Source organism: Aotus nancymaae, unplaced genomic scaffold (assembly GCF_030222135.1).
Source record: "Aotus nancymaae isolate 86718 unplaced genomic scaffold, 86718_ANA_hifiasm-v0.15.2.pri h1tg000077l, whole genome shotgun sequence".
NCBI classification, from domain to species: Eukaryota; Metazoa; Chordata; class Mammalia; order Primates; family Aotidae; genus Aotus; species Aotus nancymaae.
Window position 1 is genome coordinate 9064671 of NW_026988492.1, and position 13304 is coordinate 9077974.

Below are 13304 nucleotides of genomic sequence, written 5' to 3' on the forward strand. Positions count from 1 at the left end.
TCCTAAGGAAAATTATTTTTCAGGATAATACATTATTTCATGACTTTACATGTGTGGTCAGAGCATATCTCCCCATAGGCTCAGGTGAATTTATGTCCCAGTTTGCCTGGGAAATTCTTGTTTAATGCTTGTTGTCCTAGAATCATGATAAAATCAGCCCTTTTCACTCTCCAAGGTGTCCTGGTTTGTATGATAAGTTGTACGGTCACCTGCTACAGTCACTAATTCCCTTGTTCCCTTCATCCTGGCAGAGGATGTCTTTATATAATCAGCGAATGCTACTGCTGAGAAATAATTTAATTTTCAAATGCCAAATAAAGAATTTCACTTTTCAAGTGATAACTGATTTGAATAAGCTTGCCTCCTGAGCTCTAAAAACACTGAAACACTTCTATGCCATCATGGTGAATAAATTTATATTTGTTCATCTTATTGCTTTCTAATTCTTAAAAATTTGCTATTAATACCAGCGAGAGGTATCTGTGGAATATCTTGATTAACTAGAAAGCTCATTATTTAAAATACGTTCTTCAAGGTTAGAAAATACTTATTACAGAGAGATGAACATAATACGAACAAAATTTCAATCATGTATTTCCATGACAGCTTGAAAAAAACTGTAGTGAACCTTTTTTCTTTTTTATAATATCCATTAGTTTGCTAAGCCAGAAAGAACTTTCAAGCCTTACTTGGGCTACTATAGGTTTATTAATAATAAAACTGACATTAGAAAAATGACTGTCTAGTAATTACATATTAATGAGTGTTTTTACTAAATGGAAATTTAAAATATTGAATAATGGCTTTGTTATAATAAATAAACATATAAAAACCATAAAGCTAGGATATTATTTAATTATATTATTAATATATGCAAACAAAATGCAATATTTGGTATTATAAGTGTTTTTATTAACTTCTCATTTTTGTAAATTTTTTTGTAAGTTTTAAAAACACTAATAATCTGATATATTAGAACAAATTCTAAAGAAACTCTCCTTTGAGATTCTCTTTTTCAATTTTTGTTTTTGCTTATGTGACTATACTTTCTATTTTTATTCTAAGATGTGCTCCGTGTTAAAAAAATTTTTTTAACCACTGTGGATTTTTTAAGTTCCTTAAAATAATTCATCTTCTGCCCATATTTTGTACTAAGTTTACATTTTAACTTGTTTTGCAAGTAATAATTAAATGAGTATTCAAATAAAAACAGCATACCAGCATTTAATCGTCAAATTTAATTATAAGATTTGAAAATATTAATATAGTATATGAATTACCTCTCTTCCCTTCACTCCCTAGAAAATTGGAGATAAATAGCAGTGCTTTCCCCAACAGTTGTAGAGAAAGTTTTCAAAAATAAGTGTCTATTATAAGTGATAAACATAATTAAAACGATTAAAAGCATTAATAGTGATGGGGGAGAAGATGACTCTTGAAAACTTTTTCCTTCAACTATTTTAGCAGTTTATCTGCAACTTCCCAAAGGTAATGCTGAAAAGAATTTACTAAAGCTGAGCATAGTCCACAGGCAGAGTGACTCAACACAGGAACCTGCCATATAGGTTAATGGACCTGAATCTGATCTCACAAAGGCTAGGGGTTCTCATAATGCTATATTTCTATTACAATTTTAAAAGAGAATGTAAATATCATTAGTACAGATACATGCTAAACAGCTAAATTTAATGAAGAATCAAAGCTAGAAGTAGTTTCTCTTTACCTCATCTGATTCACTCATTCTATCTTTCGTTGATTCATGTGTTCATTCATAGCCCATTTATTGACCACCTCCCAGGTACCTCCTCACACAGCAAAAATCTCACATAAAAATAACACAACTGACAGTTTCCTCTGTTATATTCCAAAACGCTTACAGAGATAGAGTACACATAAAAAGGAAAGTCAGACAGGATCAGCTATTATGTTTGTCTCCCTCAAAACTCTATCTGACCTCAGGAGCCATCCAAAATGGTGTTCCTACGGATGTGTTCCGACGGTGCCAGGTACTGGTGAGCTGTGCAGACACACCTGGAGGAAGAGACAAAATGTACTTTTTTGCATTAATTACTCATATAAAGAGCTTGCAATTGAAAAGCATTTTTTTTTTTTTACAAACTAATATTAAAATTCTATTTCCTCAAATCTGCCAGTGGACCTAACTTCACATTAAAGGATCCTAAATCAGGATTTCTGCAGAACCAAAAAACAGAATGGTTCTCCTATTTTCTCTTTCTCAACTCCAAATACTGCTCCTTCCTAAAGCCCCATTTCAAGTCTTAATTCCCCCATGCTGGCTTTTAATCTGTTTCAATTATACTGATCCCTATTTCTATCTTCCACATTGTAAACAATTTTACACATTTTGGCATGTAACTGTTATTTGAATGTTGTGCTTCCTCTCTGCCCTATTCTCCCTCCCCACTAACAAATGCCAGTGAATTTGAGAATGTCCTACATGATGTTATGCACATAGTAGGTGACTTATGAATCTTCATAAATTATTTTCCATCTACCAACCCTGGGCAAATCACACCTTATCTGACTGGAAGTTTCAAATCAACTCTATCTATTTAAACCAACACCATTAACAGAATAAGTACTCTTCCTTTAGAGAGATTACAGACTGAAGGACTACAATAAAGAGGTATAACCAAATATTTCAGTCATGTCCTTTCATTAATTCCACCTTGTTAGACCACTCATAACTGATCTTCAAGATAATTAGGAGTACAGTTTCTTTTCTCGATTTTCACACTCCTGCTCCTTACACAAGGAGTCCTGGTGATCTGACTGTACAGACCTTTCACCTTGCTCTGGACTTGATGGGTTAAACCCAAATCATGGGCTTTCATTACCTGATTTTCCTGCTTTGAAAAGTACCTCCCTAAAGTCACATTAATTTTAGGCTCTGGTTGCTTATCTTATAAGCCAAGTGGAAGAAAGGTACTAATGGAGATTTGAAATGGAGATATATTTTATTTCTCCAAGATGGCATTCGACTTTTATAATGAAATTCAAAGCCCATATGCAACCAAATGGGTGTTTCAGTATTGGAAATACACTTGGGCAGAGGAGTGAGGAGTGTAACATTAAAAACAGGACACATACCCAACTATGAACAAGTGACAGAGGAAAGAATTTACTAAATTTTATGTTTTTTGAGTGCATGCAATGCCTGCTAAAACTCAAGATCATTTAAGTAACACAATCAAGTAGCTTCACAGCTAGAAGATAACTTAATGGTCATAAATTCTAACTTGCTCATTTTCAGGTTAGTAAACTTAAACTGGAAAGGAAAGTCACTCTCCTGAGGACAAATGAGATTTTTACTTAGTGTAAATTCCCACAAGAAAAATAGCTAAGAAGATAGAAAAATGCAAAATTCTATTAAAATGATTGACAAAAATTACTTTAAAAGGCAACAGGGATCCAAAATATGGGTTCAGGAGTCCTACGAAGTAAAGAAGATTAGGAAAATCATCTAGTCTAGAGAGTAACTGAAGGAATAAATCACCAGAGTAAACAGTTACATAATCATCTCAAGAGAGAAACAGCTGACAGATGGAAAATTCCAGGCAGAATTTTGGGATAGTGAGAATATATGACAAGGAAAAAGAGGTCAAAAAGGACCAAGGCTGAACAGAAAACAGTCTAATAGAAAAGGCAATAATCTATTAAAAGTCAAAGCCACAGGAACGTTACAGAGGTTTATGTTAATGCTTCTTCAGCCTTTTGCTTTGCTAAGGAATTTTCAGGCTATTTTAGTTCTGTCCAGCAAAGCTTCCTGGGCTATTCCATGGCTGTATAGCAACCCCATTCCCTATTGCATAAGTCTGATTTCTAGGGAGAGAAATATGCAGGCTTCATCCTTGTAGTCAAGAAAACTCTTAGGGTCTTAGGAAGACAGCAGAAACATCAAATATGTGCTTTTCAGTGTGGCTCAAATAGACCAGACAACTTCTGGGAACTCACTTTACTATAACCCTTGACATCTCAGTAGAGCAGAGAGAAAAGCAAGTTTTGTTATTGTTAATAACAAAATACTGTAGGAATGAGAACTGAAACTATAAAAATATAGAGTTTTGTTAATATAAAGGGGTCTTAAATTGTGTTATACCATCTAATATTATTATTTTGTTGATGAGGTTAAGACAGTGTGATAGCTAATTTTATGTGTCAACTTGGGAAGGCCATGGCTATTTTAGGTCATCCAACAAGGCTTCCTAGGCTGTTCCATGGCTACACAGCAACCCCATTCCCTATTCCATAAGTCAAACAGTATTTGGTAAGGCTGTATTCTAAATATTTTTGTGAAGGTGGTTTTGAAATCAGATTAATAGTTTGAAATCAGATTAATATTTAAGCTGGTGGTTTTTTTAGGTTAAATAAGCCTTTTATATTGATGTGCAGTAACAAGCAAAAGTTTTACTCTTCAATTTCTGAAAATTATATGACGTTTAAAACCCAAGGAAAAAAGCATGGCATGAGTGCTCTAAGGATAGACCTACAGTATTCTAGAGCAAATATTATTAAAGCTACTTCTACAGGAAATCATTTTACACAGATATTGTATATGAAATGAATACCATTAACTGCTCACCCTTCCTTTTTTTTTTTTTTTACCTTTTCTTTTTCTTTTTTTTTTGTTTTTGTTTTTGTTTTTTAAAGATGTCACATATGACCTAGGGAACTTTATCACCAAAATTTAGTCTCTCATAGTCCCTCTAGCTTCCCCTTCCAGCCCACTTAAGAAAAGAAAAATGTAAACCACGAAGTCCCACTTCAGTCAAAATTTTCATTTTAGCCTTTCTTTCTGCAGACTTACACAAACCCAGGCAAGATTAGTCAACAGGGGTTCAGATTGGGAATAAAAAGTTTTTAAATTTCAAGATAGGTTTCTCCCAAAACCCAAGTGTGGCAACAACTATCCCAAGAGGCTGGGGGGTAGGGTGAAGAGGTGACACTGGGAAGAGGGGAGTAATACATGTGCTGGAGACTGAAATAAAGGAGGTGCAGTTGTGTCGCCAGTGGAAAAAGCTGCTGGTTTCTGGCCTCCACTTCCCCCATGGGTAAAGGCTCTCCAGGAGGCCCATGGTGCCCTCTGGTGCTGAAGGGGTAATGTAGTCACAGTGACAAAGTTAGATTACAAAGCACTAAGTTGCTTCTGCAAACTGTTACTGCTTTTCCTTTTGTGATTTGGCACTTAAGGCTTAAGCCAGTAATAAAAGACATCTACTAACAAAATATAGGACTTTGTTATGCATGGTAAGTGTGTTATAAAATCTGGGGCAGGGTTTCAGACCAGAAGAAGCTACTGACAAATTGACTTGTCCTTACCTTAGGTGGAGTAATGAGAGGGAGAGGATGGAGTATGCCAAGGTTTTAGGGGAAAAGGAGTTGAGCTTAACTTTGTTAATGTAGGGGTTGTGGGGAATCGGATGGGTAGGGAGATGAGGGTATGGGATGTGGGTGTGAGGCAGGCAGTAGAGTAGGCAGGGGTCCCTCCCTACCCCGGTGTAGTCATCTGAGATGGAAAATCTGCTGAAAATGGGCAGGCATCTCGAGTTGTCCAAGGCGGGGGAGTCTGAGCCACTGTGGCTGCTGCTGGAGCTGCTTCAGATAACCTTCAGACAACCCTCCTGTTAATGTGATATCTTACATTGATTTATTTTTGTATGTTGAACCATCCGTCATTCCAGGAATAAATCTCACTTTTACTTGGTGTATGGTTTATAATCCTTTTAATATACTGCTGAATTTGGTTTGCTAAAATTTTTGAGAGTTTTTGTATCCATATTCTTAAGAATTATTCTGTGGTTTTCTTTTTCATAGTGTCTTTGGCTTTGATATGAGGGCAATGCATGTTTTACACAATAAGTTAGGAAGTGTACCTCCTTTTCTATTTTTTGGAAAAGTTTAAGAAGGATTTATGTTAGTTTTTCTTTATTGAGCTTTTCCAATCCACAGTCCATAGGCTGCATGCAGCCCAGAACAGCTTTGAATTTGGTTGAACACAAATTCATAAACTTTCTTAAAACCTTTTTTTTTTTTTTTTTTAGCTCATCAGCTATCATTGATTAGCATTAGTGTATTTTATGTGTGATTTTGGTCATTATTTCTTTGAATTATTTTTTGCAGCTGTTATAAAAGTGATTGAGTTCTTGATTTGATTCTCAGCTTGGTCGTTTTGGTGTTACTGATTTGTGTACATTGATTTTGTAACCTGAGACTTGTCTGAATTCATTTATCAAATCTAAGAGTTTTTGGAGGAGTCTTTAGGATTTTCCAGGTATACAATCATATCATCTGCAAACAGCCAAGTTTGACTTCCTCTTTCCCAATTTGGATGACCTTTATTTCTTTCTCTTGCTTAATTGCTCTGTACTTCCAGAACTATGTTGAATAGGAGTGGTGAAAGTGGGCATACTTGTCTTGTTCCTGTTCAGGGGAAAAGCTTTCAACTTTTCCCCACGATGTTGGCTGTGTGTTTTTCATAGATGGCTTTTATTATTTTGAGATAGGTGCCTTCCATGCCTAGTTTGTTGAGAGTTTTTATCATAAAGGGATGATGGATTTTGTTAAATGCTTTTTCTGCATCTATTGAGATGATCATATGGTTTTTGGTTTTAATTCTGTTTATGTGATTCATTACATCTATTGACTTGTGCATGTTAAACTATTCCTGCATCCTTGGAATGAAAACCACTTGCTTATGATGAATTATCTTCTTTATGTGCTGCTGGATTCAGTTAGCTAGTATTTGGTTGAAGATTTTTGCATCAATGTTCATCAGGGAAATTGGTCTGTAGTCGTGTCCTTTCCAGCTTTTGGTATCAGGGTGATACTAGCTTCATCGAATGATTTAGGGAAGATTACTTTTTTCTCAGTCTTTCGGAAGAATTTCAGTGAGATTGGTGTCAATTCTTCTTGAATGTCTGATAGAATTTAGTGAACATATCTAGTCCTGGACTTTTTTTTGTTAACAGTTTTAAAATTACTAATTCAATCTTGCTGTTTGTTATTGGTTTGTTTAAGGTTTCTATTTCTTCCTGATTTAATCTAGGAGGATTGCATGTTTACAGGAATGTGTCCATTTTCTCTACATTTTCTAGTTTGTTGAAATAGTTTTTATTTAAATAATGTAAATTAAGTATAGATATAATCATCTTTTTCTCTTTTTAGACATAGTCTCATTTCTATCACCCAGGCTACAATACAGTGGCGCAATCACAGCTCATTGAAGTTTCAATTTCCTGGGCTCAGGTAATTCTCCCATCTCAGTCTTCTGACTAGCTGGCACTAGAGGTGCGTATTACCACACACCCAGTTAACTTTATTTTGTATTTCTAGTAGAGGCAGCATTTCATCATGTTGCCAGTCTTGAACTCCTGGGCTCAAGCTATTCACCCACCTCTGCCTCCCAAAGTGCTGGCATTACAAGTGTGAGCCACTACCCTGGGCCAGAAACAATCATCTTTAATATGTAAATAGACCCTTGTGCCAGGGAGGCAGAGGTTGAAGTGAGCCCAGAAATTGCACCACTGCACTCCAACCTGGGTGACAGAGTGAGATGCTGTCAAAAAATAAAAGAAAAGAAAAAAAGAAAAAAAAAAGCCACAAAATAAGTAGAATGCTATATTTGACAATCTTATTTAATTAAATAGTATTTAACAAATAAACACAAAACTCTTCAGTTAGTATATTTCAAAACCATTGTACAATTCTAGCAAATGAAATATTAAAGTGTGCCCTTCAGCAAGTCATTTTCCTTCTCTAGGCTTTTATTTTTGCATTGTTTAATTTAGGGGACTGAAATAAATAAATGATTATTATTTTGGATTAAAAACTACTTAGTGAATTTCACAGATGCTATATACTTTCAAACAAAAAATTCATATTCAGACATTTTGCATATAAGAAGGATAAAAAATCTTTTGATGTTCCTGTACTTAATATACCAAATGATATTTAAGCTTCTCTCCAGCTTTAACATTCAGTCTCTACAGTGACTCAAGATAACTGGCTCACTCCAATCACCTCTCCAATCAATAATCACATGATTTCTCTTGAAAATCCATCCTCTCTCCAGTCTTCCTGCCTCTAGATCTTTTCTTTTTTTTAAGACTTAATTCATATCTTACAATAAAAATAATTATATGGCTTTCTTTGAAGACCTCAACATCACACTGTTTGCCGCATTCTTCTTGGCTTTGGACATATGAACTATGCACCAAGCTCTTTCTGCACCATTTAATCCTGGATGACTATGCACATGTGTACATATGTTCAGTACTGGACATTAGTTGTAGAGAGTAGAGTATATAGCATACTTCTCATTAATGGTACACTATCATCACTGATATCTTGTCTTATTTTTCCATGTCCTTTTTGCCCCATTTACCTCTCTCATTTTCCTCTCTCCTGCCTATCATAATTTCTATTAACTTAAAGCTCTTCAGAGATTAAAATTTTAGAACTGCAGACTAAGATCTTTTAGTTCTAGTCCAAAACACTTGTTTTACAATTAGAACTGAGGAACAAAGAAGTCATTCTTAAAAATATAAGTCCTCTTGGTTCACCTACAGTTCTCACATCATAGAAAAGCACACTTGGTAGTTCTTATTAAAATTTCTAGAGCTGTGTTGAAGTCAAACAAGGGAGGCTGGGGCTTCTGTTTTTTAGTGAGCTTGATAGCAACATAAAAACTCCAGAGGTTGCTCTGCAGATCCACACCTGAGAACTAGGGAAAAGAGACTGTTTCTTCAGTGAGAGAGTAGGAGGCAGCAAGCAGTCTTGGTTCTTGCCTTTCACTTATCTGTCCCAGTTCCAGTCCCCTTGGCCCTGCTCTCTCACCTTTGAGACTGCCTTTTGTATTTCGCCTTTTTTTGGAGATAGTTGGGGTGTCTAGTTCTTAAAATGAAAAGGTCTTTGACTAAAACATACACCAGTATCTGTAATGTTAAACAGCTTAATTCAACATTGAATGGTCAGTTTCGGAACTCCAGCCCACAGGTTCTGCTTCAATCATAAAACTCTAAAATAAAGAGTCCACTTATTCATGGTTCAACTTTATATAATAAGAGAATTATAAAGACCTTCTTTTTTTTTCAAATAAGGTAAAGATCACCTCCTCAAAGTACAAAAATGTATTCTGGATGAGTAAAATGTTAATGTTTTGTATAGGTATGAGCATTAAAAACTGCCAACTTTTAAAATGGTTTCCCTCTGGTTTTTCTTTTTTCAGTATATTATTTCACTCTATAAAGCACTTGCTCTAAAATTTTCAAGATTCGTAACATTCAACTAATATGTGTTACATACACACACACACAGACACACACACACACACACACACACACACACATACATAATTTCAACCTTAGAGAAAATTTGGCAAGAAAACTACAAAGTACATTTTTTCCTGAACCATCTGAGAGTAAGGTGGGCTACATCATGCCTCTTCACTCCTATATAATTGTTTGTAACGGCCACAAACAAGGATATTCCCCCACACGACCTTCAAAATCAGAAATTTTAACCCTGATACATTTCTATCATCTAATCTACAGAACCCATTCAAATTTTATCAACTGTCCTAAAAATGTCCTTTATAACAAAAAGATCTAATCTGGGATTATGTGTTGCTTTTACTTGTCAAGTCTCATTAATCTCCTTCAATCTGGAGGATTTCCTCAATCTTTTCTTGAATTTCATGAACTTAACATTTTTTTTTTTAAGATTTCAGGCCAGTTGTTCTATAGAATTTAGGAATTTCAAATCCAAATTCCTGAATTTGGATTTGTTGGCTATTCCCTCACAATTTTATTTTTGGCAGGAACATTACAGAAGTGATGTTGAGGTCTTCTCATTGCATCCTCTCAGGTGCTGTGTGGTTTGCATTCATCTTCTCATTACTTGTTATGTTTGCTTTGAGCACTTGATTAATGGTTGTGTCTGCCAGTCTTCTCCCCTGTAATCTTTCCCTCTTTCTTTTGTAATTAATTAGTATTTTGTGGAGAGTTATTTTGAAACAATTAGGTTACCCTATTTCTAATCAAAACTTAACTCACTAGTTTTAGCAGCCATTGAAATTTTTGGATGAATTAATTATTACATTGATGGCTACCAAATGATGAATTCTAAAATTACATGATTTCTTCTATCTTTACTCATCAGCATTCTTCAGTAACGAAAAGCTTTTGCTTTTCCCCATTCATTTACTTATATATGTATGTATGCCAGTATGCATTAATGGATTTTTTATTGAATTCAGTGAATTAGTATCATTACCAGCAATATTAGTATTTTGGTGCTCAAACTGTCCCAGATATAGAAAATGAGAATTGCTTCAAATTGGCTTCTGTGTGCCTCTGACTTGTCTCCATCATTGTTTGAGTGTTTCCTTCTTTGGGGGGCACACTAAGTTCCAGGCTCATCTCATAGAGCCCTAAAATCAGCCTTTCTCCAAGAATCCTTGATTCCTTTTAATTAAAAGGAATCATATTTAAAAAGAATTATATTTAAAAACCAAAAGCTAAGTGCTAGATGTGCTCTCTTAATGCACTCTCTTAGTGGAATTAGCTAGGTAATATGTATACACACACACATACACACACACACACACATGCATTCACATTATATTTATTTTTGTATCTGTGTGTATACATAAATAGTAAAATAGTGAGTTCACATTGATATCTCCAATTCCAATCCAACATCACCGTAATTCTTTTCTCTATTAAGAAACCTGCCTCCCATTGTCCTCAGTATATCTCCTGATGGTATTAAGTCTCCTTTAGGTAACCAATCTCTTCTTTCCACCCTGATCCCTATGCAGATGACTTTCTCATCTACATGAAGTTTGTCCCCATATAGGGTCATCCCCATCACCCTGCATGGATGCGCTTCTCATTGCACTTTGGAACCCAACATTCCCTGCCAGCACAGACACCTTCCTCACCCCTCTCAGGCTCCAAACTGCCTACTGAGCTGCACCTGGACTCCCATGCTTGCTTGTCCAACCTAACGGCTTTTGTTCTAAATTATTCAGAAAGAAAGGAAGAATTTAAGGGCACTTCATAGTTTTTAAGTTCGGGTGTACTGCCTTATTTGGTGCTAAAAAGTGGGTTATTAATAAACAAATCACAACTTCTCTTTGACCTACATTATGCATTGGGGATTTGGTCTAAAATTGGGCATGTGAGTAATAAGAGATTTAAAACCATAAAATATTCTATCATAAGAATGAGGTCTAAATAAATCACAAAAAGTACATTCTGTACTTTTGTATTGAAATGTTAAATGTCCTATTAGAAATGAAGTTCCCCAGAGAGAAATCCATAGAAATGAGAACTGAGGGCTATCCTTTAAATTTAGTCTCTTTTATTTTCTATTCAAAATAAGGATTTTTTTTTCCAAACATTAGTTCACTTGCCTGAAGGGATCTATTTCCTGGGAAGTCATATTATTTATTGATTGATCATATGCCAGTGACAGCTAATACATTTCATTAATAACATTTATAAGCTCACTTGTCTTTTTGCTCTCTGAGGTGCCTGGTGATTTTTTGTAAAAGTATATCCCACTTAACAAAAAACTAAAAGGTTTTCTTAAAGGCTGTATTTATAACAAGCATTAGCAAACTGGATCTTACTTTCAGTGTAATTAGATAGCTTCATTTGATATTAAAGTAATATCGAATTCACTCTAGCAAAGGGTTGTTGTTTTCTTTTTTGGAAACAAAGAGGCATCTCCTTTGGAAACTCAGATTTTCATTATTTAGCAACTATTTATTAAGCACCTACTATGTATACAGCATTCAGCTATAGGCTGAGTAGGAATATTATCTCATAATAATGATAATAGCACAGATTTTCTGGATTACAAAGTATCAGTAATTATACTAAGTAGTCTGCCTCTAGCATCCCATTTACTCTTCGTAGCAACCAATCTTAGGAGGTAGAGACTTTTTCACTCTTGTAGATAAGCAGATTGATGCCCTTGGAGATTCTATGTGACTTTCTCATTGTCATACAATTACATGGCAAGTCCTCCCTTTCCTTCACTCATTCATTTATTAAGTAGTTTCAGAATGTTAGCACTGTACTTGGTTCTAGGGACAAAGTGATAGACCAGACAGAGAAACCTATAGCTTAGCAGACAAAGTACTCAAATAAAATATATGATTACAGTAAAGTCTGGCAACTGGTTGGCTAAATGAAGTACAGGGTGTTGTGGAAAACTCAGGCAAACAGAAGTTAGCTGGGTGCAGAGGAAAGGGAAGGTTTCTATAAGGAAAAAGCATCATGTTTGTAACTGGTCAAAAAATTCAGAATATAGTCTTATATACACAAATAAATTGTAATTTCTTCATTTTGTCTATAACTATTATGACCTTTCCCCAGGCTCCTGCCCACTGGCTGGGAGAAAAAGAAAGCTCAGTTAAATTCAATAAATCTGTAAGTCCTTTTAGATAGGGTTCAGTCTCTCTTGAATAAAAGTGCTCCATTTCTCAGACAGCATCCCTCCTCAGAAAGGGTCTTGCTCTGTCACCTGGGCTACAATGCAGTGGTGCAATCACAGCTCACTGCAGCCTAGAACCCCTGGGCCCAAGCAATCCTCCCTCCTCATCCTCCTGAACAGCTGGGGCTACAGGTGCATGTGACCATGCTTGAGTAATTTTTTAAAATAAATTTCTGTAGAGACAGGATCTTGCTATATTGCCCAATCTGGCCTCCAACTCCTGGGCTCAAGCAATCTCCTGCCTCATCCTTTCAAAGTGCTGGGATTACAGGCATAAGCCACCATGCCTGCCCCTCCTCCTTCTTATAAGACCTTGTGTCAGGGAGAAAAGAGAGGGTCCTTGGTCATAGTGGCTCTCTAGTCTCTGGGGCCATATGCTTTTGTCTGCCTAGCTTCTAGGCGCCCTACTGGCCGCCTAGGCCATTGTCTGCCTCCAGGGAGCTCGTGCAGACAGGGTTTCCTGTGGCTCCTCCAGCAGATTAAGTCTCAGTTTTCTCCAGTTGGAGCTGAGAACACTTAGGTCTGGCCGTGATTCCCGTTCAGACACAGCACAGTCAGTCCAGGGGATCTGCTCAGTGACTCACTATACATCCCCTTATCTTTTGAAAAACCCCCTCTAGAAACTATCCAGCCAGATTCTCAGTTACTTTCAGGTTTCTGGAAACTAAAGCTAAGGGTTTGGGGAAGCTAACTCGAGTCTTTCCATTCTGATCACTCTTTCTCTCTAGGTTAGCAATGATGTGGCTCACTCCAGGCAGGACTGCAGAAGATTCCAAGTG

General features: G+C 36.0%; 1 protein-coding gene across 12 annotated transcripts in view; it reads right to left on the reverse strand.

Annotated features, from left to right (window-relative positions):
- The window catches only part of MYO3A (myosin IIIA), a 234307-nt gene that overhangs the window by 167167 nt on the left and 53836 nt on the right, over positions 1–13304 (reverse strand). For all 12 annotated transcript variants that reach the window (XR_002477556.2, XR_002477552.2, XM_012450143.3 and 9 more), the window contains one exon: positions 1955–2031. Coding sequence is in view for 10 of the 12 variants with exons in the window: in XM_012450143.3 (XP_012305566.3) it covers positions 1955–2031 (77 nt within the window). In the remaining 2 variants the exon portion in view is untranslated. The remainder of the gene's footprint in view (positions 1–1954; positions 2032–13304) is intronic.